Raw genomic sequence first — 23,579 nt, forward strand, 5'->3', positions numbered from 1 at the left:
AAGATAAAATTTATCTATGGAACTTACTAATAGACTTATAGGGAAGTTTGTTTTGCTAATGCACTGAAAAATAAACAAGTAATCCTTGGAGGGGTTTACACAATAGGTAAGCACAGTAAGTAGTTATCTACCGTGATGTGGCACATTTGTGTTGGATGTGTGTGCTTAACTAAAAGAAGGCGTTAGCTTTCTTCCTATGTGCCATAGGAAAGAGATTATTGTTATCATTAGTGTCTGCTTTCTCTATGGCACTTAGAGTTGCGTAAGTGTACTATTTCATCTTGTAATACAATGAGTGGATATGCTGTAGTTCATAGCAAGGTAGAAGTTATTTTGCTATTTTGAGTGCAAGCAAGACTGTTTATTCTTCCTCATGTCAGGAATAATTTTTATAAAGTAGAACAACAGAACTACAGTTTGAAACTGGTCTAGTCTACTCTGTCCGAAAAAGCTTTGGATAGCACTGATGTTTTCTAGCCTGATAAGACCTCTTAGCTGAAGGTCTTTTTTTTTTTTTCCTGTTTCCCTGAGTATCTGCACACCACTGCTTTAGAGCCAGCAAGCCAGCACACTTAGAAAAACTGTAGAGTGCTTTTCTTTGTTGTTGTTAAATTAATGAACAAAAAATACTCTTATGATTTTTGTTATAGCAAACAAAGTTGTCTTATGATTAATCTGGCTTTTGTAGGTCAGTCCATTCTACCTAAACTTCCAAAAGAGATGGCAGTACAATAAGGTTTTGGATGAGAAGAATTAAAAAATAATTTCTATACTATTTAAGTGTTGAGATGTCCTTGTAAAATTTTTTTGGTTCAAGTTGGTATCATCCAGGTTCTGTCTTTCTTGAAGAGACTGGGGTGATTAATGTCTAGATAATGGCATTGAGGAAGCTGTCTTGCCATTCATCACATCTACATTTTTACAGTTAAGTCTTAATTATGCAGTAAAATTAACTGCAAGGTTTTATGGCTTTTAGGATGCAAATTAGAAAATTAGAAGTGTCAGCTTAAACTACAAGTAAAAGACAATGTCTTGTAGTTCTGTAATCAAGTTGTCAAATTGCACACCTAGTTCATGGGAATAATACCTGAATACTTCTGTTAATCCCATATGTATTTAAGTGTGGTGGTCAAACTGACAGGTGAAATTGCCATTCTTAATGAGAAGGCCATAGTAGAGTATTATGAAATTGACTGTTCCAAGACCTGCCTACTTAAAGAAAGTTGAAGTGTTTAGTTATGGTGGGCATCACACTGATAAGAGTAAGTGCTGCTTGATCTCAAATTCAGATTTTTTTACATACATGGAGAACTCTAGACAAACGGTGACAGCAGGGAGGGAAATGGTGCTTCTTTGGCAAGGTCAGCCCAATCTACTTGCACTTCTGAATGGTGCAATGCTTGTTGAAAACTAACTTAATCCATTGCTGTTCACAATCATCTGTCCTTCTGTTCTTTGAATGACAGTGGAGAATTGTGTTTCATTTTATAAAGAGGAATGGTAACTTCAGGGTCAGTGTCTTGAGATGACTCTTGAGTGTAGGTGTGACTCCCAAGGCTGTGTAAGTTTTTCCAGGGTATATATATATCTTATTATGGGCAAAGTTTAATTATCCTACCATGAAATTATGTGACACTGTTATGAAGCAAATGTATTCATCTCATCTGTAACAGAATCCTATTTGGGGATGGTAAAAGCAAAACACTGGTAAATTTAACTACTTGGTATTTTGCGTGGATACAGAGGGAGGGAAAGGATGGAAAATTGAAGTGAGTACCTAAACCCAACACTTTTTAAGAAATGGCCAGTGTCTATAACATCCATTGGCTGTTACAGCTTACTTGTTTCTACTTTTTGATCAGTTTTTTTGAGTTTGTGCCTAATTACACCAGCTCATGCGAGGCCTTTTTGTGAGGTTTTCTGATACTTCTGCTTCAGGGAACTTGATTCAGAAGGCAAACTTTTTCCTAGTTGATCACCTTGGTTGCTCTGAAATAGTTAGAAGCTATCTTTAAATAGCTTTATACTTTCTTATATATTATGGGGTGTCTGTTCAAAAGTCTTCCCTTCATGACAGCAGGAAGGGAAGTGATACTCGTTTGGAAACCCTGATTTGAAAGCTATGTTCTGAACTTGATTCAGTTGTGGTTTGTATTCTGATACAAGTCAAAAGTGTGACTAATTTCCTTTTAAGTTGTTTAGTATTTTATAACACTGTAATTCATTCTGTTTTAAATATGTCTGTGATTCAAACTGAATCTGGAATGTTGATAAACAGAATTTGAGGCATGGTATTTTGCTGGTTTCAATTTTGAGTGTTCAATCTCTAATGTCCACAAGAAAAAACAGGATTAAATAATTCTGTGTAGTTTGGCTGGCTTCAGTTAGCACTGTATCAATCTACTATATATCTCTATTTTAAAGCTACCAAAAAGCTTAAAATATAACTATGTTCATGTATTAATTTTAGCTCTTGGATCTCGTGGTAAGTTTGTATTTGTAACTGTATTAAAAGAAAGTACCTTTAAAGTAACTTTCACTAATTATCTTTTTTTTTTTTTTTTTTTTTTTTAGGTATTGTGGTAAATGGCCTGATAAACATTAGTATTTCAACAATTGAGAAGCGCTATGAGTTGAACAGTTCCCTCACTGGTTTAATCTCTTCAAGCTATGACATTGCTTTTTGTATCTTGTCACTGTTTGTGTCTTTCTTTGGAGAAAGTGGGCACAAGCCACGGTGGCTTGCTTTCTCAGCATTTATGCTAGGATTGGGCTCACTTACATTTTCCTTACCACACTTCACTAGTGGAAAATACCACTATGGAACTAAAATAGAAGGTAAGCATATCCTTAAAAAAAAAAATCTGTAGTGACTCTGCCATATCTGTTAGTTCAGGAGCTGTCTCTGCACAGTGAACTTGATTTTTCAGAAAAGATCTCAGTGTCAATATCAGTTCTTGCCCATTAGCAACATTTGATTAAAATGTTTTTTTGACTTGCATTGATGAATGCAGCTAAAATTCACTTTGAGTAAAAATTGATGTGGCATTTCTTTGAATAGGGATGCAAGTTAGGTCAGTGATGTAGAATAAATGCTAAAGGAAAGCTGTTGGATTACAGTCTTCATGCTGAAAGGTGACTACATGTAGCCATTCTTCTGGGGTTTGAACTATTACATCAATTTTGAGTAATTCATTGTCATGTTTCACTAAATTCTTCTAAAATGGTAAATAAAACTTGAAAGTTTATTTGAAATAAAGAGAGTAAGAAAAAGCTGTAGTAAACGATACTGAACAAAGCAGTACTAAAATCATGTTAGAAGTCAGCTGTCAGACTTACCTATCTTTTCTCATAAAGTAAGACTTTTAAGTGCAGTGTGCTCAGTGCCAACTGTTGGTATGTCAGCTTAGTTGAACACCTGTTCTTTATAAGGAAACATCCAGTTATCTTTAAAGCAGGATGACTTGATCTTTTAGTCTTAATTGTTTGTTGTTAATTGTTATTTCAGTGTTTAGTCAGATTTATGCCTTCAATGACTAAGCATGTTAGAGTGCTCACTAAAATTAGTAGTTGTTAAGAAATAGGGTCTCAGTCTTCAGGTTGTTGATTCTCAAATGAATTTTCCCATGTGAATTATGTCATACACTTTCATGAGCTGCCCAGATGTCAACCGTTAGTTAAATAACTTTGGTTAGCTTGGTCCCCATCTATAAGTGAAGATCTTAGACAGAAGTTAATTGAACTTTTAAATGAACAATATCAAAAGAAAAACTCTTGTTTGGAGGCTATGAGTGGATATGATTACTTGCAGCCAGCAACAACCTTCTTTTGGCTCTGTTGCAGTCCCATTTCTCTACAATTTCCCTTCCTGCTTCACTAGTATGGAAGAGGATTGCAGCCCCATTATAAGTGTTTGTTTATTGAAACTCTACTGACAGTGTGGGAGTGTGAAGGGAGATGGCTGATGGTTGAAACTGATCTGTCCCACTCCTACCAATTTTGATTGAAATCTCAGAGTCTGTTTTATCAAATATCTCTTACTTCATCTTCTATTAGTGATTTATCTTAACTGCATTTAGCTGCAGAATTCAATAGCACCACATCCCAAAAAACCTTCCTTGATGCTTATTTCTTTGGTTTAGTAGTTTATAGAGATTTTAATGTATTGGGAGTAAACTCTCATATTTAATGTGTTATATTAAAATCTACTACCCAATTCATTTTCAGACAGTTCCTAGTTGGTTATTTGATTGATTATGTTCATCTGTTGTGTGTAAGCATGGTGAGTTTCACCTGCAGGACAACTTCAAGGTGTAATTTAGTACAATATTTAATATGGCTGCTGGTTAATTCATAGATCTAGCCTAGGAAACAAAATTAATCTTCCCTTCATTATAAGGCTAACAGACTTCTGGAATTTACTGGTTTATGTTGCGATAATAATTTACTTTTATTCTGAGTATATACGTATGAAACTCTATAAAATTATTCCACTGGAAATATTTATCATAATGACAGTCTTCAGAAATCCATTGGAAGAGTAGCTAACCAGTAGTCTGTCTCTTTATACTTATATAAGTTAAAATATACTTATACATATGTAAGTTTTCAGCTATAGCAAACAGGTCTTTGCCTAATCTTCAGACAGGCTTTGAACTCAAATTTGTAACCTGGATGTAACCAGCGATTTTTATATAGGATTGTCAGGGTTCGCTGACTTGAATATTTGTAGTCAGGAACTCCATCTAGTGGTTTGTCTACTGAAACCATTCTGCTTCCAGTTATCCTTAGCAGAGAGAACTGTAAAAACAGCAGATGCTGTAAGCAATGTCTAAACTTTACTCTCAGATCTTACTGAAACATGTTTAAATTTGAAAATGGTGTGAAATACAGATCTTCATTTGGCTCAAAGAACTCAACTTTATTGTGAGAGCAGTCAGTCATTGGAACAGATTACCCAGTAACACTGGAGTCTTTATCTCTGGAGTCTTTCACAACCCTGCTGAGTGAAGTCCTGAGCAACTCAGTATGCATTCAGTTTTAATACTGGATGGTGAGGTTGGATTATATGACCGCTGATGCCTCTACCAGTTTGAGTTAATCCATGACTTTCTTCGGTAATGGGATGTGAATGATGTATTTGGAAAAAAAAATTGTTAGTAACAAGCCTTAGCAATTTGAGTTGAAACTTATGGTGTGATTTTAAAAAGAGAGAGTAAATTAAAATCTGACTACAGTTTACTGTTTTACTGGAAACTTAGTTGGTTCAAAAGGCATTTGTGGCTAAGAATATTCTCAGAAAGACACTAATTGATCTTTTTTCCCAGAAAATGCTGAGGGCAATTAAAGATTGAAGAAAACTGGTATTTGATACTAATGTCAGCAGAATGTGTGATGCCAGCCTCCAATTTTACTGTTTTGTCTTGCAGGATTAGTATATCTTTGTTTTTTCTGTTGGTTTCCCTCTCTGAAGAGTCTGATCAGTCAAATCATGGATACTGCTGCTGTTCTGTATATGTATAGTGTATTTCTCTATACTACTTACAGAATCATAGAATGGTCTTGTTTGGAAAGAACCTTAAAGATCATATAGTTCCAACCTCACTGCATGTGCAGGGACACTTGGATGTTCTATAATACTGTAACATCTGCCTTTAGAAACTAAGAACTTAATCTTCATTCATCAAGGTCCTTCAACAAGGAAGGGCTCTTTGAGTGACTATCCCATTCAAGGCTTGAAGAGGAGACAGATATTTAAGTTTTAAAAGGTATCAAAGTTTAGCTGGTCTCTATTTCTCACTTCTCACAGCTCTCTTTAAACTATTCCCTGTCCTACAGAACCAGAAAACTCCCACACCTACTGGCTGCAGTTTGAGATGTGAGCAAAAATAGTCTGGGCCTGTTTTACTTCTAATTAAATGTAGTTGCTCAAGCAACTTTTTTGGTAGTATGTTGCATTAGATATTTGAGAATATTTTGGCCTTGTGGACTTAATCCATTTAATCCATGGATTTTAAATCCATGTTAGGTTTAACCTGTGTCTCTTTACCAATCTTGGACTGGTACAAGAAAGGGATGATGTGAATGGCTGAGGTAGAGGAAACTGTTGCTTGAAGGCAGTTTTGACTTATACTGGTTTAAATAAGCTCATAGTCTTGTGGTAAATTTGAAACATGAAATGTAGTCCATGACTCCACTCAGCAGGTGTACTTGCTGACTAAAAAGAAAATACATAAAAAGAGGTGTGATTCTTGATGCAAAGAAAAGGGTTGTAGTTGTATTAAAGTGCATATTGATGGTTCTCTTAATTTTGAAGTTAGACTTGATTATGTGGCTCTGAAAACAATCCCGTGTGATAAACTTCTCTCATATCAATGTCAGGATACATTTCCTAGACCATATAAATTAAAGAGCTAGAAAAGTGAAGGAAAGGTGCTGCAATCAATTATATACATAATGGCACAGACTTCTAGATGGATATGAACTGAGATAATTGGAGTAGGATGGGGATTCATAAAGAACTGCAGTCTGTTAAGAGTTCGATTGCCATTACCATATGTAATCAGCTTATTTCATGTGGCTATTTCTAGATCACAAATTAGGCAACACTTTTGCCATTTGACATAATTCATGGCATTTTCTTGATGTGCATTGCTTGTTCTTTGATATGTATATTTAATAAGATACTGTTATTTTTGTACTACAATAAGATAAGTAGCTAAATCGTGTTTTAGACTTGCCCAGTAGGTACTAGAACTTAATTTATAACTGCATATTTGTTTTATGTATGTATTGTATGTTAACAAGATACTGAAAGGGCATGGTGTCTTTCTATACTCAGTGTTAGACGCTGCACATGTAACTAGTACAAAGGTAACCTGATTTTAGACTCAGTTTGCTGTAGAAAAGAGGAGTATTGGTAAAGAAAGCAGATTTACAATAAATGGAAAACATACAACCTTAATTTTCAGAGTAGTGGTTCATAATAAAATGTTCCCCATTAAAATGAGTTTTGTTCCTAAGTGTAAAGGAAGGAAAATTCATTGACCACTTTCTGTTCAACAGCACTGAATCACCTGTTGTGTGCCGTGACCGCACTACTATGGTGCAGTTTTTCCTGGAGGAAGGCATGATAAAACTCATGTATGGATTTATGATAATATCAGTGTACATAGTTCTCTTTATAGAATGGACATGGTTGGAAAAGACCTCTAAGATCACAGACTCCAGCTGTCAACTCAGAAAAAAGCACCATGTTCACTAGAGCATGTAATGAAGTGCCTCATCTGTTTGTTTTTTTTTTAAATATCTTATCTCTCTGGGCAAATCTTAGCTCCCTGGGCAGCCTATTCCAGTGCTTCTCTACTCTCCCACTAAAAAACCCTCTTAATATCAAGTCTGATCCTCTCCTGATGCAATTTTAGGCTATTTTCTCTGGACCTGAGGCTGACACCCTCCTCACTACAACCTCCTTTCAGGTAGTTATAGAGAGTGATAAGGTCTCCCATCAGTCTCCAAACTGAACAATCGCTGTTCCCTCAGCTGCTCCTCATGGGATTTGTTCTGTAAACCCTTCACCAGGTTCTTACCTTCTCTGCCCTTCTCTGGACATGCTGCAGCAATTCAGTGTCCTTGTAGCATCCAAAAACTGAATACAGTACTTCAGGTGCAATCTCACCAGTGCTGAATAGAAGAGGACAGTCACTTCCGTGCTCCTGGCATCACAAATTTCTCATAGTGGCCAAGATGCAATTGGCTTTGGGCACGCTGCTGGCTCAGATTTAGCCAGGTGTCAACCAGGACCCCAGGTCCTTTTCTTCTGGGCAGCTTTCCAGCTGCTCTTCCCAAGCCTGTAGTGTTGTTTAGGGTTGTTGTGACCAAAGTGCAGGACTTGGCACTTGCTGATGTTGAACCAAAAATACCTGCTGTGTGGCAAGCATTTCCTTGTGGTTCATGTCATGTGAGTCCAAACTGTGGACAGGCTTGCCTTTTGTTTACTTAAAAATAAATAAATAAATTCTGAAATGAAAAGGGCCTGGAAAAAATGTAATAATTTTGTAGTAAAGTATTGAGAATTTATCAGTCAACTGATGGATATTTTCATGTATTTGGTCAGTATGGCTTGTTCTGCCAAAGTGATGGGTTGATCCTCTTCCTTACGGTTGTATGCTCTTCTGTGGAAAAACATGGTAATAAACATCCTCTTTGTGACTAGTCACTTGGGACTGTCTGCTATTAAAAGTGCAATAATAGCAAGAGGAAGGAGAGGACATATTCCCTATCTTCACTTCCTCTTTTCTTTTACCTTCTGATACCGGCAAAGAACCCAGGAGACGGTACATCCTGAGTTTTTTCTACCTTTGCTTCCCTCTGTGTGAATGTGGGCAAGTGCAGAGGCTTTACATTAGCTTCTCATTCTGGAGATGGGCAGTGTGTACTCTACCAGAAATAGTGGTGTGGGGTTTTTTAAGGGTGTGTCTTTTTTTCAGGGAAACACTTCCCAAAACCATGTGAGAAGGAAGGATTGTTTGCTTTTGATTCTTTGCTTTTGACTCTATCGACTGTGCTTTCCTCTCCAGCTTTCATTGTTTTTTTTCCATCTGCTCTGTCCCTAAAGAACAGAAGTTATTGTTAGTTCTCATCAGAATCGTTATAAGATACAAGAACAAAGTGAAGTATCTGTTATGTAGGAGTGTTCACTAACCTGTTGAATTACCATTTGACAGTTTTTTACATACATCTGGTCAATAATGCATTCAACAAGAAGAAACACTTCAATAAGGCTGTATCATTTATCTTTCCTTCCAGGTAAAGAACCGAACAGCAAGCCATCATAGTATTTCTTTTGGAGGGTATGATATCAGAAGTTTAGGGAACTATCATATAGAATATATTCGTAGACCTGAAAGTTAAAATGGGAGCCTGGCACTGTCAATTCTTCGTATGTAGTTTAGGATTCAGCAAAGGCTTTTCTGCAACTGGGCTGTGATGAGTCAAGTAACAAAATTTTAGCCTTGATGTCTCTGTCTTTCAGACACGTGTCAAATTCCAGGAACAAGCTCTGCTAACTTCACTTGCAGTACCAGCACAAGGTCTTCACTTTCCAGTTATCTGTATGTCTTCATCCTGGGTCAGCTGTTGCTGGGAATTGGAGGAACTCCATTATATACTTTGGGTACAGCTTTTATTGATGACAGTGTCCCAAAGAACAAGTCCTCAATTTATATAGGTAACTTTAAAAAAAATTTATAACACATTATCTGGATAGTATAGGGGACTTCAACACCTTAAAAGTGGTTTTATGATTTCCTCTAATTAAATCTGTCTAGTCATAATTTACTTATGTGCATAAATGGTTTCTATATCAGTTACTGTGCAAGTTAAGTATTGGTCTGCTGCAACAGTCAAGTCTTCTCAATAGTTACTTTGCAGATCATGGTAAGGCTCTGCTCTCCTCCTCTTTTTCCATATCAGTAACGGAAAGTGATTGTTTTATGCAGCCTATCTGTTAGCCACAGAATAAGTTGTAGCAGAAATTTGCTTTTTACCATAACAAGTGTTGAAAACTGCCCACAATACCAGGTCAGTAGCCATACTTTACTGTATCCTTTAACAGTTTAATTTATTTTCCTTGTAACAGTAGTCTGTACCCTCACTGCAGGGACGTCCGTGCATCATGTGATCAATGTAGTTCTCTAGGCGTGTAAAAATTTGGCACTTCCAGAGGAAATGCTGGAATGATCTTTCCTTAATTTAAAGGAATTGCCTAGAAACAAGGAAAATGTTTGCCTTACTGTAGGACTGTTTGAAAGCTAAGGAATTCTAATTCTTAGCAGTATTTTTTGATCTGTGCAGTTAGCATTCTCTGGGTTATGTGTATTTTTACTGCCAAGTTCATTACAGTCTCAGTGTGTTTTCTATGGATCCCATTTTTGGTTTAAGCTGATAAAAGACTATGTTAGGTATAGTGGTAACTTGCAGGAAGAATTCAAAATATCTAAGATTCCTGGACTGTTTTCCCAAGTTAGTCAATGTCCTAGGGGACAAAATTTAAATAATTATCCATCTGCATACAATTCTTGCTTAATTGTTCCTGGCAAGCCACTTCATTTGCTGCCAATATGTAGAATAGTTCCATGTGTTCAATCTTGAAGGCAGCTTTTAGTTTTGCTGTTACTTAGTACTGAGAGAGATGATTTTTAGTTATATTCTGAGGTCACTGAAATAAATGGAGCATAATTCAGGCAGCCTCTGCAATTAGGGGATTGAGAAATGGCCTTACAACTCAGGACAATACTTAAAACATAGCAGACCAATACAATAAATTAAAGCTTATGCAGTCTTCAGCTAACTGCTGAGTTAAGAAGAACAGTGTATTCTCCCCAAAATGACAAAAATAGAAGTTAAGTGAGTAGCTACATTAATCTTTAATTAATTTTCCTGCTTTTATGCAATGTAGTGAGGATTTAAAATACACTGTGTTGTTTTTCCTAATGCTAGAAGTCTTGCAAAAGACACCAAAAGAAAGCCTAGAACTTTCTGCTAGCTGATAAGTTTCTTTCTCTTCTGTTAAACTATGTTTTCATTAGGACTTTTCTCCTCTTGCTGAACAGAGGCATCTGCATCTAAAGCCAGTAAAAAAGTTAAGCAGTTCAAAATTATAACAGAGTGTTTTGGATGAAGAAATAGGCACCTCCTAAGCTAGGTGTGAGGTTCTTTTGGATGAATCTGTATTTATTAGGGTGTTACTATTTCCAAAATACAGGAAAACCTGGGATATATCAACTCAATATTTATTTCAACTTCCTGATGCTTGAGTATTCCCTTCTGCACCCCTCTGGCCTCCACCCCCATCATTCCTTCTTGTTGAAAGAGCGTGAAATAATACTAAGTATGTAGCATCCAGGCACTTTGAAAGCTAACCCAGGTTCTTCATCCTAGGAAAAAGGATAGAATACTAGCAGTAAGAATACATGTGTTACCAATTATTTAGATATTAATTAGTTGCAAGCCTTAATCTACATACACAGTGTTCCTGCCAGCAGTGTTAAAGTGCCACATAAATATTGTTGGTAGGTAAAGTAGACTTTTGAGACACCAAGAAGATCTTGTCCTAAGGCTGAAAAAATGTGTAGACCTAAGAGTGTTCTTGGTAGGATTTGGTTAAACCTGTAGCTCTGGAGGATTTTTTTAGATTTTTTTTTTTTTTTAACAAGCTTGCTTGTGATTATAGGCGCAAGATTCGCAAGAGGCCATCTATTAACACATAAAGATGCTGTCAGTGAAGTGCTTTTTCTGAACGTCCAAGTTGCAGCTTTTAAGGAGAGCTACAAATTTTCTTGTTGAGGGACTACAAATTTTGTCTTTTATGTCGTATAGATAAAGTAATTCTAGTGAAAGATCAGGTTGAATTTCAGAAACAATTTGATCTGAAGTTCATTGAAGGACTTTTTTTAAAGAAAAGATTTTAAAATGTGTGGTAAACTTGATGTGTTTTCTCTTCCAGGAATAGGCTATGCCATGTCATTGATGGGTCCTGCTATTGGCTATACTTTGGGAGGCCAGCTCCTTAATATTTATATAGATATCCAGATTCCAGAAAGGCAAGATAAAATTAAGTCTGTTTTCTTTTCCTAATAACTCTTGTTAAAATCTTCGGCTTTCATCTCTGTGAGGAGAAATTGTGAGGAGTACTTTTGTTTGGAAAATGCTGCATTTGCAAGAGCTTCTTAAACTTGGTAACAAGTTGCATTTACAAGGGGGTTCTAGCAAGTGAGTTACTTGCCACAGGGAGTAGTGACTCAACTGTGTAGAAGTTTTCCTGCAGTGCAAATACTTAGTTCTAGCTTTTCGAGATATTAGCTATTTTAAAGCTGGGTAACAAAAAATACTTTGTCTTTTGGTTAGTCATGCATTGGGTGCTACTACATACCTCCTGGGGAGGTATATAGATAAAATCTACCAGTTGAGTAATAGTGCACTGTTTAAAAAAATGCCATTTTACATTATATTACTGTCCAAAAAACCCACTTTATTTACACTTTTATTTCCTGTGTCTTAGGGACTTAAGATCAATGCAGTGGCATTCTGAACTTATGTATTCGCTTTCATATAACTCATTGATTATGCAAATTCTTTCTAGAAACAGCTTTTTCAATATCTTAATAATACGAGAGGATCTTGAAATCAGGGCCAAATAGTGGTCTTCAAGTCGGAATTAATTTGACTCATCAGTTGAAAGCTGTATTTCATAAAGTTCAATATAATTATAATATAGCTGATGAATGTGCTTCAAGCAAGCAAGCAATACATTTTATGCATGCAGAAAACAAGAAAATTGTTAGTCAAAGGCTTTCTGTTAAATCAGTATTAAAGAGAGCATATTAATCAATGGTAAACCTGATTCTTCCAAATTGTTTTTCCAGTGCAAAGATGGATCGAGATGACCCACGTTGGCTTGGAGCATGGTGGATAGCATTTCTTGCATGCTTTTTTGCAATGTGGCTCCTTGTAATACCTTTTTCCTGCTTTCCGAAACACCTGCCAGGTGAATATTTAACACTAACGGGCTACTTCGGAAAAGAGATTTGTTTGTACTTGTGGATTACAGACTACTGGACTGAGGGATCAATTCCTCTTTGATTCTGTTTAACAGTGAATTGTCTCTGGAAAAAATCTAATGATAAATACTTTGTTTCCAATGTGCAGCCTTTAAAACATGGCCAATGGGCTAGAGGGAGGGACTTATGTATATAATGATGTACAGTAGGACTGGAAACAGGGAAGAGCATGGAAACTGATGGTCAAAGTTTGGAAGATGCTTGCAGCTGGGACACCTAGTACTCTATTTAAAGCTGCTGTGTTATGAACCAAGTAAAAAAAAAGTATGAACCAAAGAAATTCTGCTGTCTTATCATTGTTGTCTTTGACTTTTGCTTTATTGTTTCAGGTGGAATAATAAAGCAGGAATCAAAGTATCCTGGAACAGCCTTCTAAAAAGGGTACCTTCTAGCACCCTTTTCATTTCTAGTTTTTAGTACTCCTTTTTTGTCTGTTCAGGCAGACATGAAGGAACTTAAGATGCTTTTCTGGAAGGAGAAACCATGGCAGAAAAGAATCAATGAAGTAGATAACTGGGGAGAATAAAAAGATTTCTTAAAGTAAAATTTGAATGGACTTTCAGGATAGTTTTGAATTCCTAGGATATCCCATATGATATCTTCTTACCCCCATTTTATTCCAATGGAAGTGTAAAGCTTTCAAGCTAATTCTTCTTTCCACAGCAATACATTATTGATCCTTCTATGGATTTGTACCAATAAAAATATTCACAAACACTGAAAATTTCTGAGATATATTTCCCAAGGAAATATTAGATACTTTTTGAGACTGTAAGTCTAGGAATATGCGATTTCAATGTTTTCGCTGTCAATAAATATGCCTGTTTGTAGGAACAGCAAAAATACAGGCTGAAAAAATCTCTGAAACACATAATGATGGAAGTGAGGCACTTGTTGAGACCAAGAATATTGGAAAAAGTTTTAGAGACTTTCCCATGACTCTCCTGGTAAGAGAATACTAAATTTACTGATATTAAATGAAATTCCTTTTCAGGTAATACAGAAATGTTTAGAAGAGTAAATGCCTCTTTACTGGTTTTGATAGTGTGAAGTCTCCAATACTACTGAAGTGGAGTTCCACATGAGAATATCTACTTTAAAATACAGTGACTTCTAGTTTACATGGTATTTCAATGAAATAATTTCCTTAGTGTTATGATAATTTCTCCTCATAGATACTGTTGAAGAATCCAGTGCTTATGAGTCTAATAATAGCCAGTGCTTCAGAAGCTTTAGTTGCCACTGGCTTTGCCACGTTTCTACCAAAGTTTATAGAAAATCAGTTTGGAAAGACACCAAGTTTTTCAGCAACTCTTGGAGGTAATGTGGCTTTTCATTCTAAAATCTTAATGAGATGTTCAGCAAAACATATTTTAACATTATAGGTGGAAGTTGATACAGTCGTCTTGAGTTTGTCTATGGTATTTCTGAATGTAGTTACATGAAATGCAGTTCTCACAGCAGAAATAGTATTTTTTTGATATTGTTGCCTGCCCTATGAAAAACCTTTTGATTATAGGCATCTGCAGCCTATGCAGTTTTGACACTTTACCTAAACTGTCTTTAAAATTAGCTGTTTCGGGTCAGTGCAAGTTACAGCGAGTTGTGTTGTATTGTAGATTAGCCATATAAGAAAACTTTGGTGTATATCTAGAATCATAGTACTGCAAAGAGAATAAATCACTATAGACTACATGGACTTTCACAGCAAAACTTACCCTCACTGTAGATGCCTTTTTATATCTTGTGCTCTTCCTTCTATAATAGTTATATTATCTTAAAACATGATAGCAGAAATGCATAACAAAGAACATGAACGTGTGAAAAACACTGAAACGTGTGAAAAAAACTGAAGCAATGAAAAAGCATTTTGTTTTCATGAAGCAGCCTACGGATGTTTAGATTTCTGTCGAGTATGCAGTAATCTTAAGTAGCCTAATATGAACTTGGGTGCTAGGGAACTCTAAATTCAACTGTCAAGTTGAACTTCTAGGAAGCCTAAAGATACTGTAAGACTAGGCTAAGTTAATCATGCTGACATATTGTGGTGCAATGGTTTGACATCATATGGACTGCATCTGAAGATACAGGTCACTGTAGTGATTTTTTTTCTTAACACAAATTTGCAGTTTAAATTGCTTCACTAGTTGTAACTTGCATTGTATAACTGCTGGTGTTTTGTTTCTCTCTAGGGCTTGTATTAATTCCAGCAGCAGCACTAGGCCAAATCATAAGTGGCATCTTGGTTTCCAAGTACAAAATGGATTGCAAATGCGTAATCAAGTTCACAATAGGCACTTGTTCAGTGGCCCTACTCTTAAACACAATGTTTTTGTTTGCTAAGTGTGGGAATGAACCTTTTGCAGGTGTCTCTGAAACATATAATGGGTAAATATGTTTTAATGCACTCTTGGGCTTGGCATTATGTTTAACAAAGATAAGCTATATCATTGAGTATAAAACCTTTTAAAATGTCATGTTTTGCCTTGATGTGTGGAAAGGAAATTGTAGTAAGCAAGAGTTAACTAATGAAGAACAGAGTTTATTTTATTCCCTAAACAGCCAGAGAAAATCTTTAAGGTCCCTTTAGATGTGATAAGACTTCACATATCATAGCACTCTGCATTCAGCTTATTCAGTCATCTTGGTGCTGGAGCAACCTAGATGTCCACATAACCATGTTAAAAATAATAAAAATACAATGTATTTGCAAATGGACTTGAATCCAAAACAGAGAAACCCCCAAACCCTTAGAATATGACCAGTAGAACAAACAACACCAAAAGCTGCTTTTAATCTTGTTGCATTTTTTCCTAATACTGTAAATTGAACATATTCAAGTGCATAAGTATGTGGGGGAAAGAAGATGACATAAGAATTAGCTTGTAACACAGAATTACATAATAAATTCTGTGGAATGAAAGTTGGAGGCATAATCTATGGAAGTAATAATCACACAAAAATAACTAGGTACAGAATAAATGGGAATTCCCTCTAGAATTGAAACTACTAGGAACATGGCTTATTTTTAAGCAATTAAGTTCTTAAGTCAGTTGAGCTGAATATTTTTATATTTATTACCCTATAAATACTGCAGTACTTTTTAACATGTCTGCTGCTTTTAAATTACTTTACTAAAAGCCTATTAACTTTTTCTTTTCAGAACAGGCACGCTGCATAACTTAACAGCTCCGTGCAATGCTAACTGCAAATGTTTGCGTGCTATGTACTACCCAGTTTGTGGCAGAGATGAAGTACAGTACTTTTCACCCTGTTTCGCAGGATGTGCATCACAGCTTTTTAACTTGGAAAAGGTACATTATGCTATCAAAATAGCTGACATGGTCTGCTCTGGTTTCCTGCAAGATTGATTCTATTAAAAAAATGTTTTTCTATTAGTATGACAGGAAATAACATTATTTCTGAGTGTAGGTGGTTATTACTATAAGAAAAATTAGTGTGAATTTGAAACGCTTGTCTAAGTAGGATGAATCAGTAGCATGCATCAGAATCCAGTACAATCTGACCAAGTGCTTCTAGATATTCCACTTGTGGAGTGTGTAATGCTTAATATAAAATGTACTTATTTCATGATAGTTGATGTTACATAGGGTTTCTGATTTAGTAGAATGGTATATTTTATATTGAGAACACAATGCAATTTTAAGTTGTTAAGTATAGGAATGGCCATATATGGTTCTGTCACAATACCACTGTGATTCCCATTACCACTCTCTTAACATGCTCATCATTGCAGCGCTTGGCCTCCTCAGTGTTTGGGAAAGCATATGAAGGTTCAAGTCAGCTTAAGTCTGTTGCTCTTTGAAATTCTTCTCGTTGTCTTTTTTTTTTTTATAATCCATATTAGTCTGAGCTGAGCTGCCCCCATGCCAGTCCACCTAACTTTAGGACACTTTCATACTCTCTTAATCTACTCAGAGTGAAACATTTGCAGCATCAGTTGATCCACAAAACTGATGTAGCTATTAATTTCCTGCATAGCTTTCTTTGCAACAGCAAAGCTGTTGTCACTCAGTCTACGTTGTTCCATGAGCTTCGTGGGCACATCACCCATTCCCATCTCCTCAGTCTTTTTCTATTGTAGGACTTTATTTGTCAATCACACTGTGTTTCTCACTTTTCCACTCTCATGTTACAAATGTTACTTGTACTGAACTTTCTAATGCTGAAAATAAAGGAAACCTGAAAACACTTAAATAGAATTGACAGTCAAGGAAGTAAAAATTAGCAACTGCCTTGAGGTTAGGCAGCTATTATCCATATCTTTAAGCACAATTTAATGTTACTTGCTTCTGTGAGTTTCCAAACCTTGAAGTCGGTTTTCTTAAAAGGAATTGTAGTAGTAATATGAATGCCACAGCCATTAACACCACCAGCTGCAATTATTATTGAACCTTCCCAGTGCTGAGAGACTTTCTGTGCTTGTCTCTACCAATACAGCAAACTCTTGATCAGGGATATGGGAGAACTGTAGTAAGATCCTAAAGGTAGGAAAGCTCAACCAGGATTGCTTGTAGAGCCTTCATATATCAGAAAGGGACAATAGTAAATTAGAATTGGAAAGAAAAGTAGGAGGCTGATTACTTCTTGCTGTGAAAACTCCACAGTTAACTGATAAGTTTTAATTTTTTTCTTTGAAAACAAAATGAGAGCATAACTGTTCTATTTGTTCATCTGCTTACAAAAGCAATCCCACATTGTTTCTGTTCTTTCCTACTGAAATTTTAAGAGTAGAGCTCACGCCTCCTCCTGTCAAGTACAGCCTAGTGTGAAAACCATCCTTTTTATAGCTAAGACTGTTAAGAGATGTGGAACTTGCCAGCATCTACAAAGAATTAACTGTTGTGGTTTCCAGTTTGTTCTGCTGCTGTTGTAACTGGATGATATGTATTGCCTAGGCTTGAGAAACAAGGCTTGAGGAAACAGTGATGCAAGTACACGTGAACCTAAAGAATGCACCCTGCTCAAGTAACAGTTTATAGTAGTCAAGCTAGTTAAAGTTCTTTGGAGAATTTTACATAAACAAACAACAGTTTAATTAATAAAGTAGGTATAAGTTAGCATTAGCTTATTTCAGTATTGGAAAGCACCTTCTGAGAACCATGTAAGGTATCTTATGCTGCAAGGAAACTGAAGCTTTTGAAACCTTTTTCTCAGAAGTTACACTTTGCAAAAGCAGCCATTCTTGTGGGGACACAGAAGAGAAACATTTCCTCCCACTCCACTCATGGAACCCTCCATGGTGTTTAATGTTTTCAAAGAACTGATTTGTTTGGAGAGTATGTATTTTCAAAGATGTTTATATCTGCGTATATCAATATTAAAAAAAACATGGTTTGAACACCGTATCTTGCCCATTTTTAACCATGTATAGTAACTGCTGTTGTCTTCACTGATTCATAATAAGATTCAAGTGCAGAAGTTACTGTTTTAAGGCTTCCTGTGGTGTTTTTCTAGAGTAAGTACTGCATATGGTTGTTCCACTTAACTGCAAAATCTGAAGTTTTCTATGCTTGTTCCTAAAAACTTTCTTCACATAAAATGGAGATTACCACTGGCTTCTTAGATCACAAAACCAAAAATAATTTTTGCTCAGGTGAGCTAGATCAGTCAAATTCTGCTGTTCTGCACCAGTTAAAACGAGGATTTCATTGACATACAATCATCAGGAGATGGACTGTTACCTGTAAAGTCAGGGTTTATGTTTTTGTTCAGAATGTTGCAGACTCAATGAACATCCAGCAATTCTAGTGTCATTCTTAGTGCTAAATTTTGTTTTATAAATTATTTGTAGACTTATCACAACTGTTCCTGTATTGGAAAACCAAAAGTAGAAATTGTCTCTGAAGACTTTCTTTATGAAGCTGTCGCTGGGAAATGCCCACCAAAATGCGGACTTTTACCTTTATTCCTGGCCACCTTCTTTTTTGCTGTTGTTTTTACATTTATGGCAGTTACTCCAACAACTGTGGCCATTCTCAGGTATGTTCTTTTGGCTGAGAAGTAGGTAGTATTCTTGTGAAAGATGAGTGAAAAAGCCCAGTTTATTTTGCTGTGTAATGTGGACTTAAGTCAATATACAAGGGATTTTGTGTTGTAGTACTTGGTGTAGTAAGCAGGCAGTACTTGAATCGGAGGAGAATCATACCACTGTTTGCTATCTCTGTAACTTTTGTTTATTAGATACTGTGTGAATCTATTAAAAATTAAAATAGTCCCTACTTGTAGGAAAATCCACTCTTTTGTGGGAGCACTGCTGATTGATTGTTTTTGTCAAAGCAATAAGGAATAAATGTGCTATGTGTTTAGATGAAGAAAATGTTCAATCAGCCTGTGTATTGGTAGTGCCAGGATTTCAATTTATACCAGGAAAAGAACAAAGTAACAATCCATCTTATATTCTCAGTATTCAATTCCTGTTTCATTTCAGAGTTCTGACTTGCAAAATTACTGTGTCAAAAACTGTAGACAATCTTGATCCTTATATGTTATGTGTGTTTGTAATTAACATAAAATGTGACACCATGTATGAGGCTGTTAGCCAGTGGCTGACTCTTAAAAATTACTGAAAATCATTCATGAATGCTTTAAATTTTTAAAAAGCCATTCTCTTTCTGGAGGTAGAGCTGTTTCACTTTGTTGAAATCTGGCTTGTACCTCTGATACATTTAGAGAGAAAACGTTCATGATGTGAGGCACACATCATTCTTTGAGAGTGTGTGGTTGGATGATCTTTTTTTAACTTTCTAGTCAGGGGCTTGGGTAGGGAAATTTTACACTGCAACAGTGCTTTGTAGTAGCCCCTGTTGGAGGTTGGTGTAAATCTGTCATATTAGTGCAGGCGCAGCATAATTTGAAGCATTTCATCATCTTGAAAACTGATCTATGTTTGACTTAGGTAATTCTAAGCAATAACATTTGAAATTTTCAATCTTGTACACTTCAACTGAAATGATGAAACAGTTTTTATGGGAGGGGCAACTGCAGAGTAATTTAAATGTGCAAAAACTAATTGAGTAGCTAAATGTGAGGTAAGCTACTGCAGTCACTTCTGGTATCTTTTCAGCTGGCCTGTTGTGCTTCAGTATAACCCACTTGTTCATGACTGTTCTGCTGCTAGAAATAACCACCCACACTACATGAAACTCGTTCTCCTTGCTCTACTTGCCTTAATGGGTAGAGAGATTCTAATTGTGGCTGCTGATAACTGCTCATTTTGCATGTTTTCCTACAGCTAATTCTTATACATGCAGAATGAGGGAATAACTCAGTGCTAAATTAGTCTTTTTTTATCACTGGCACTTCTTCAGAGACACAATTTGCTTAAGAAATGTGTGATAATTAAATTTTATAAATGAAGTAAGCTAAGTTGTATTTAATCTTTATGGTAATATCTTTAAGACACTCAGCATAAAATGTTTTGTTGCTAGAAAAGGATCTAAAAGAAATGGGTAGGAGGTAAAGAGGTAAATTCTTCTTCAATATATTGATAATTGTTCAGTCAATATATTGATTTATTTAGCATAGGCTAGAACTAACCATTTGTAAAGTCAGGTGGCTATATGTAAAGCTTATAGGAAATATAACGCCTTGTGCTTGTGCTGAAGTCTAGTCTCAATTCATGTAGTGCTTCTTAAGGAGTTGTAGCTCAGGGTTGCATTCTAGCACTATCCTTAAATCTTTCACAGTTCTGTGGAAAAAACATTTACCAGTATATCCAGGGTGCTGCTGACTAGCTGGTGTTTATATGGCTGAACTAATTCAAACCTTGGTTCCTTGGTGAGCTATAGTTGTTGTTTCTGTCTTTTGTCAAAACACCTCTTGAAGTTCTTTGGTTGCTTGTTCTGACCAATGGATTGCTAAAACCCTCTGCAATTATCATCTTAAGAGAATATATTAAAACAAAACATTCACTGAGGGACAAAGCAGAGAAGCAAAACACTTAAAACTTGTTTTCCAAGTCCTAAACTGCAAATCTTGTTTGCAGGTGTGTGCCAGATAAACAACGTACATTTGCTCTTGGAGTCCAGTCAGTGTTTCTACGACTACTGGGTATGACTTTCTTGTTGGAACACTTCCTTCTATATGGCCACAGGCTGCTCAGGAAGGTTGTGGAGTATCCTTGTCTGGAGATACTCAAAAGCCACCTGGATTCAGTCCTGTGTAATGTGCTCTTGGTGATACTGTTTTAGTGGGAGTGTTAGACTAGGTGATCTCTAAAGGTCCCTTTCAACTCTGATAATTGTGTGATTCTGTTATAATTTATGTATGTATTGGATATTATGCTAGACTTACCTATAGTGTATTAAAAAGCCTTCAGATGAGCTTGAAGTAGAGTGTCATTGACTTATAAAGTACACTGATTTTAAAGCAGATGCTATCTGAATTCAAATTAATCTTTGAACAGGGCATGTATGCTCATTTTAGCCTTTCTTGTTCTTACCAGCATGACCAAAATACACTTAACTCATTCTTTCAGCTGAAGGCACCTGTTCTCACTTCTCTCAGAAGGAGGCCTATTCTGAAACCTAAGATAAAAAAAAGTGATGTAATAAAAAACAGCTTTGTGCAGTTAACATCTCAAGTTCCAAAAGCTAAAATAGTAAAACTGTCTCATAGACTTCTATACTTACTGGGTGTGATAGTGTATTTTAAAGTGTGTATTACATGTATTTAAAAGTATTATATGTTAACATTCTATAGAATGGTTTGGGTTGAAAGGGACTTTAAAAATCATCTAGTTCCAACATCCCTGCCATGGGCAGTGGCGTTCATTAGTTCTGTGCATTTGGAACAGTTTAGTGTAAATAATCTGAGAAAAAGGTCTTGTTTTTCTTCACTTAAAATCCTTCCCTTGATTATATATGAGGCTTATGACTTTGGTTAAAAATTTGTGTAGTGCAAATGGCTGTCCCATTTTATCTTCGCCACCATGTGGCATTTCATTTTCTGCATCAATAGCAGTTTAGATTATTCCAAGTAATTTGGGTGTTCCAACATGTTACTGTGTTTTTTAGGTACTATTCCTGGACCGATTTTGTTTGGTGCAGCCATAGACAACAGTTGTACTCTGTGGGATATTAATGAATGTCACACTACAGGAGCTTGTTGGGTTTATGACAATGAAAGCATGGCTTATCAGCTGATGGGCATAAGTAAGTTACTTGTTCATAGTAAGTACATGTACAGCGTAATATATATACTGACCTTAACTCCTGAATGCAAATTATTTTAAAATAAGAACTCACCCTTTCTTTTTAGCAGCACCGTTTTTTAAAAACCTATTTTTTCCATAAATAATAAAAAGCAAAATTATATGGAAATAATTATATTGCATTGTGGCTCTTAAAAATTATGTAGAAATATTTTTTTTTAATAACAGTAATACAAATTATACTTCAGTCTTTCTTCAGTGTCATTTACTGACATTTATTTACTGACTTTGAAGGGATTGGCACATACTCAGTCATACCTGACTTGGTCTGTTGGCAGTTTAAAGCCTGAGGAACTTTCTTCCTTTTGTCATATATCAACATATATGAATCCTGAGTTAATATAAAGATCCTGAAAATATTTGTTTTCCCAAGTTGTTTAACAATCTGTTGCCTTCAAGTATGGAGATATGTGTATCTAGAAGTGGGAAGGCAGGCTAAGCTTGCATCTGTGATAACTGCTGTTGTCCTGTCTTCTATCAGTTGTGATACTTAGCAGTTCAGTTTGTAGACTCTTAATATCTAATCTCAAATCTTAAAAAACATGAGTCACAACTTCAGGTCTCAGTATCTCTTAGGCATATTTGTGATAGAACATACTTCCTCTTCTTTTTCCTTCGCCTCCCCCGTCTGTCCTGTTTCACAAAATGCAATGTACCAGTGATGAGTAAATGGAAAAGCTTTTAGGGTAGCTAAGGAGAGAATACGTAACAGGTTTGTACATGGGGAGTTACAGTTTGTGGCAAAGAGAATGTTTATGCAATGAACAATAGTACTGAAACAGGAATTAAGGAAGACTTGCATTTCAGACTAGAATGGGGTGAAGAAATACAGAACTGAAATAATAGCAAAAGCTGCTGCAAGCAGGGAGGCAGGTGAGGGGCTGAAGTCAGTTGGAAGACTGCCTTTATCTGCCTGTTGCCCTTCCTGCAAAATAAATTGAAATTCACTGCATCCATTTAAAAGGCTTACACTGTATCTCAGCATCTGAAACTTTATAAATGACAGAAACCTCTTGCCTACTCTTTAAGGTGACTGCAACACTTCTGTTCTTTGCATTCAGGTGCTGCTTGTAAACTCATCACGATCATCTTTGTAGTCATAGCGGTATGCTTGTATAAGCCTCCACCAGCAAGTGCAGCCCTATCAGAAAAGAATTCAGGAATGGTATCTACTGTACACACATAAATCATGGCAAATCGAGGGCTTTTGAAAGAAGCCAGTAGGAATTAACCACTGTTACACGATCATATCTGTAACTGTTACACTGTTACAAGATCATATTCAGTTCTCAAACAACTTAAAATATTTGTGAAATGTGTCATGTTCTCTAACTTGCTAAACATAGTTTTTTGTATGCCATTGTGTGTATAAAAAAATTTAAATCAACTAATTTAATTTAAATTTAAATTTGCAGTCTGATTTTAAATGTCTGATTTATAACTTAAGTGAAACAAGATGGAATACTCTGATTAAAAAAACAAACAAACAAACAAAGAAAAAACAAATTTTTATCATGAGCTCCTCAGTGTGGGCTCTGTCCCATTCACTATATTAAAAAAAAAACCTACCAAAATAATAAAGTAAAATTAAAAAAACAGGGTGACTGTGAGCTCCAGTTTGCCCCTGCTTATATACTAATAGCTAAGACTGCAGTGAGAGAAAACAAGTAATATGATATGTTAAAGGGAACTGTGAATGTTTAAAAGGGATATAATTTGCCCAT

The 23,579-nt window shown here is 35.9% G+C and overlaps 1 protein-coding gene across 7 annotated transcripts in view; it reads left to right on the forward strand.

Moving 5' to 3' along the window:
* Positions 1-23,178, forward strand: part of SLCO4C1 (solute carrier organic anion transporter family member 4C1) — a 97,061-nt gene extending 73,883 nt beyond the window's left edge. For 5 of the 7 annotated variants that reach the window (XM_030466791.1, XM_030466792.1, XM_030466793.1 and 2 more), the window contains 12 exons: positions 2,575-2,838; positions 9,035-9,229; positions 11,507-11,603; positions 12,426-12,547; positions 13,452-13,567; positions 13,796-13,940; positions 14,813-15,008; positions 15,784-15,934; positions 18,436-18,623; positions 20,629-20,693; positions 21,659-21,796; positions 22,917-23,178. In XM_030466791.1, coding sequence (XP_030322651.1) covers positions 2,575-2,838; positions 9,035-9,229; positions 11,507-11,603; positions 12,426-12,547; positions 13,452-13,567; positions 13,796-13,940; positions 14,813-15,008; positions 15,784-15,934; positions 18,436-18,623; positions 20,629-20,693; positions 21,659-21,796; positions 22,917-23,041 — 1,802 coding nt within the window. In that variant the 3' untranslated portion in view covers positions 23,042-23,178. The remainder of the gene's footprint in view (positions 1-2,574; positions 2,839-9,034; positions 9,230-11,506; positions 11,604-12,425; positions 12,548-13,451; positions 13,568-13,795; positions 13,941-14,812; positions 15,009-15,783; positions 15,935-18,435; positions 18,624-20,628; positions 20,694-21,658; positions 21,797-22,916) is intronic. The other 2 variants (XM_030466795.1, XM_030466796.1) reach the window with 2 other exon arrangements.
* Positions 23,179-23,579: the final 401 nt, after the last annotated feature.

This window comes from Calypte anna, chromosome Z (genome assembly GCF_003957555.1).
Source record: "Calypte anna isolate BGI_N300 chromosome Z, bCalAnn1_v1.p, whole genome shotgun sequence".
Classification (NCBI taxonomy): domain Eukaryota; kingdom Metazoa; phylum Chordata; class Aves; order Apodiformes; family Trochilidae; genus Calypte; species Calypte anna.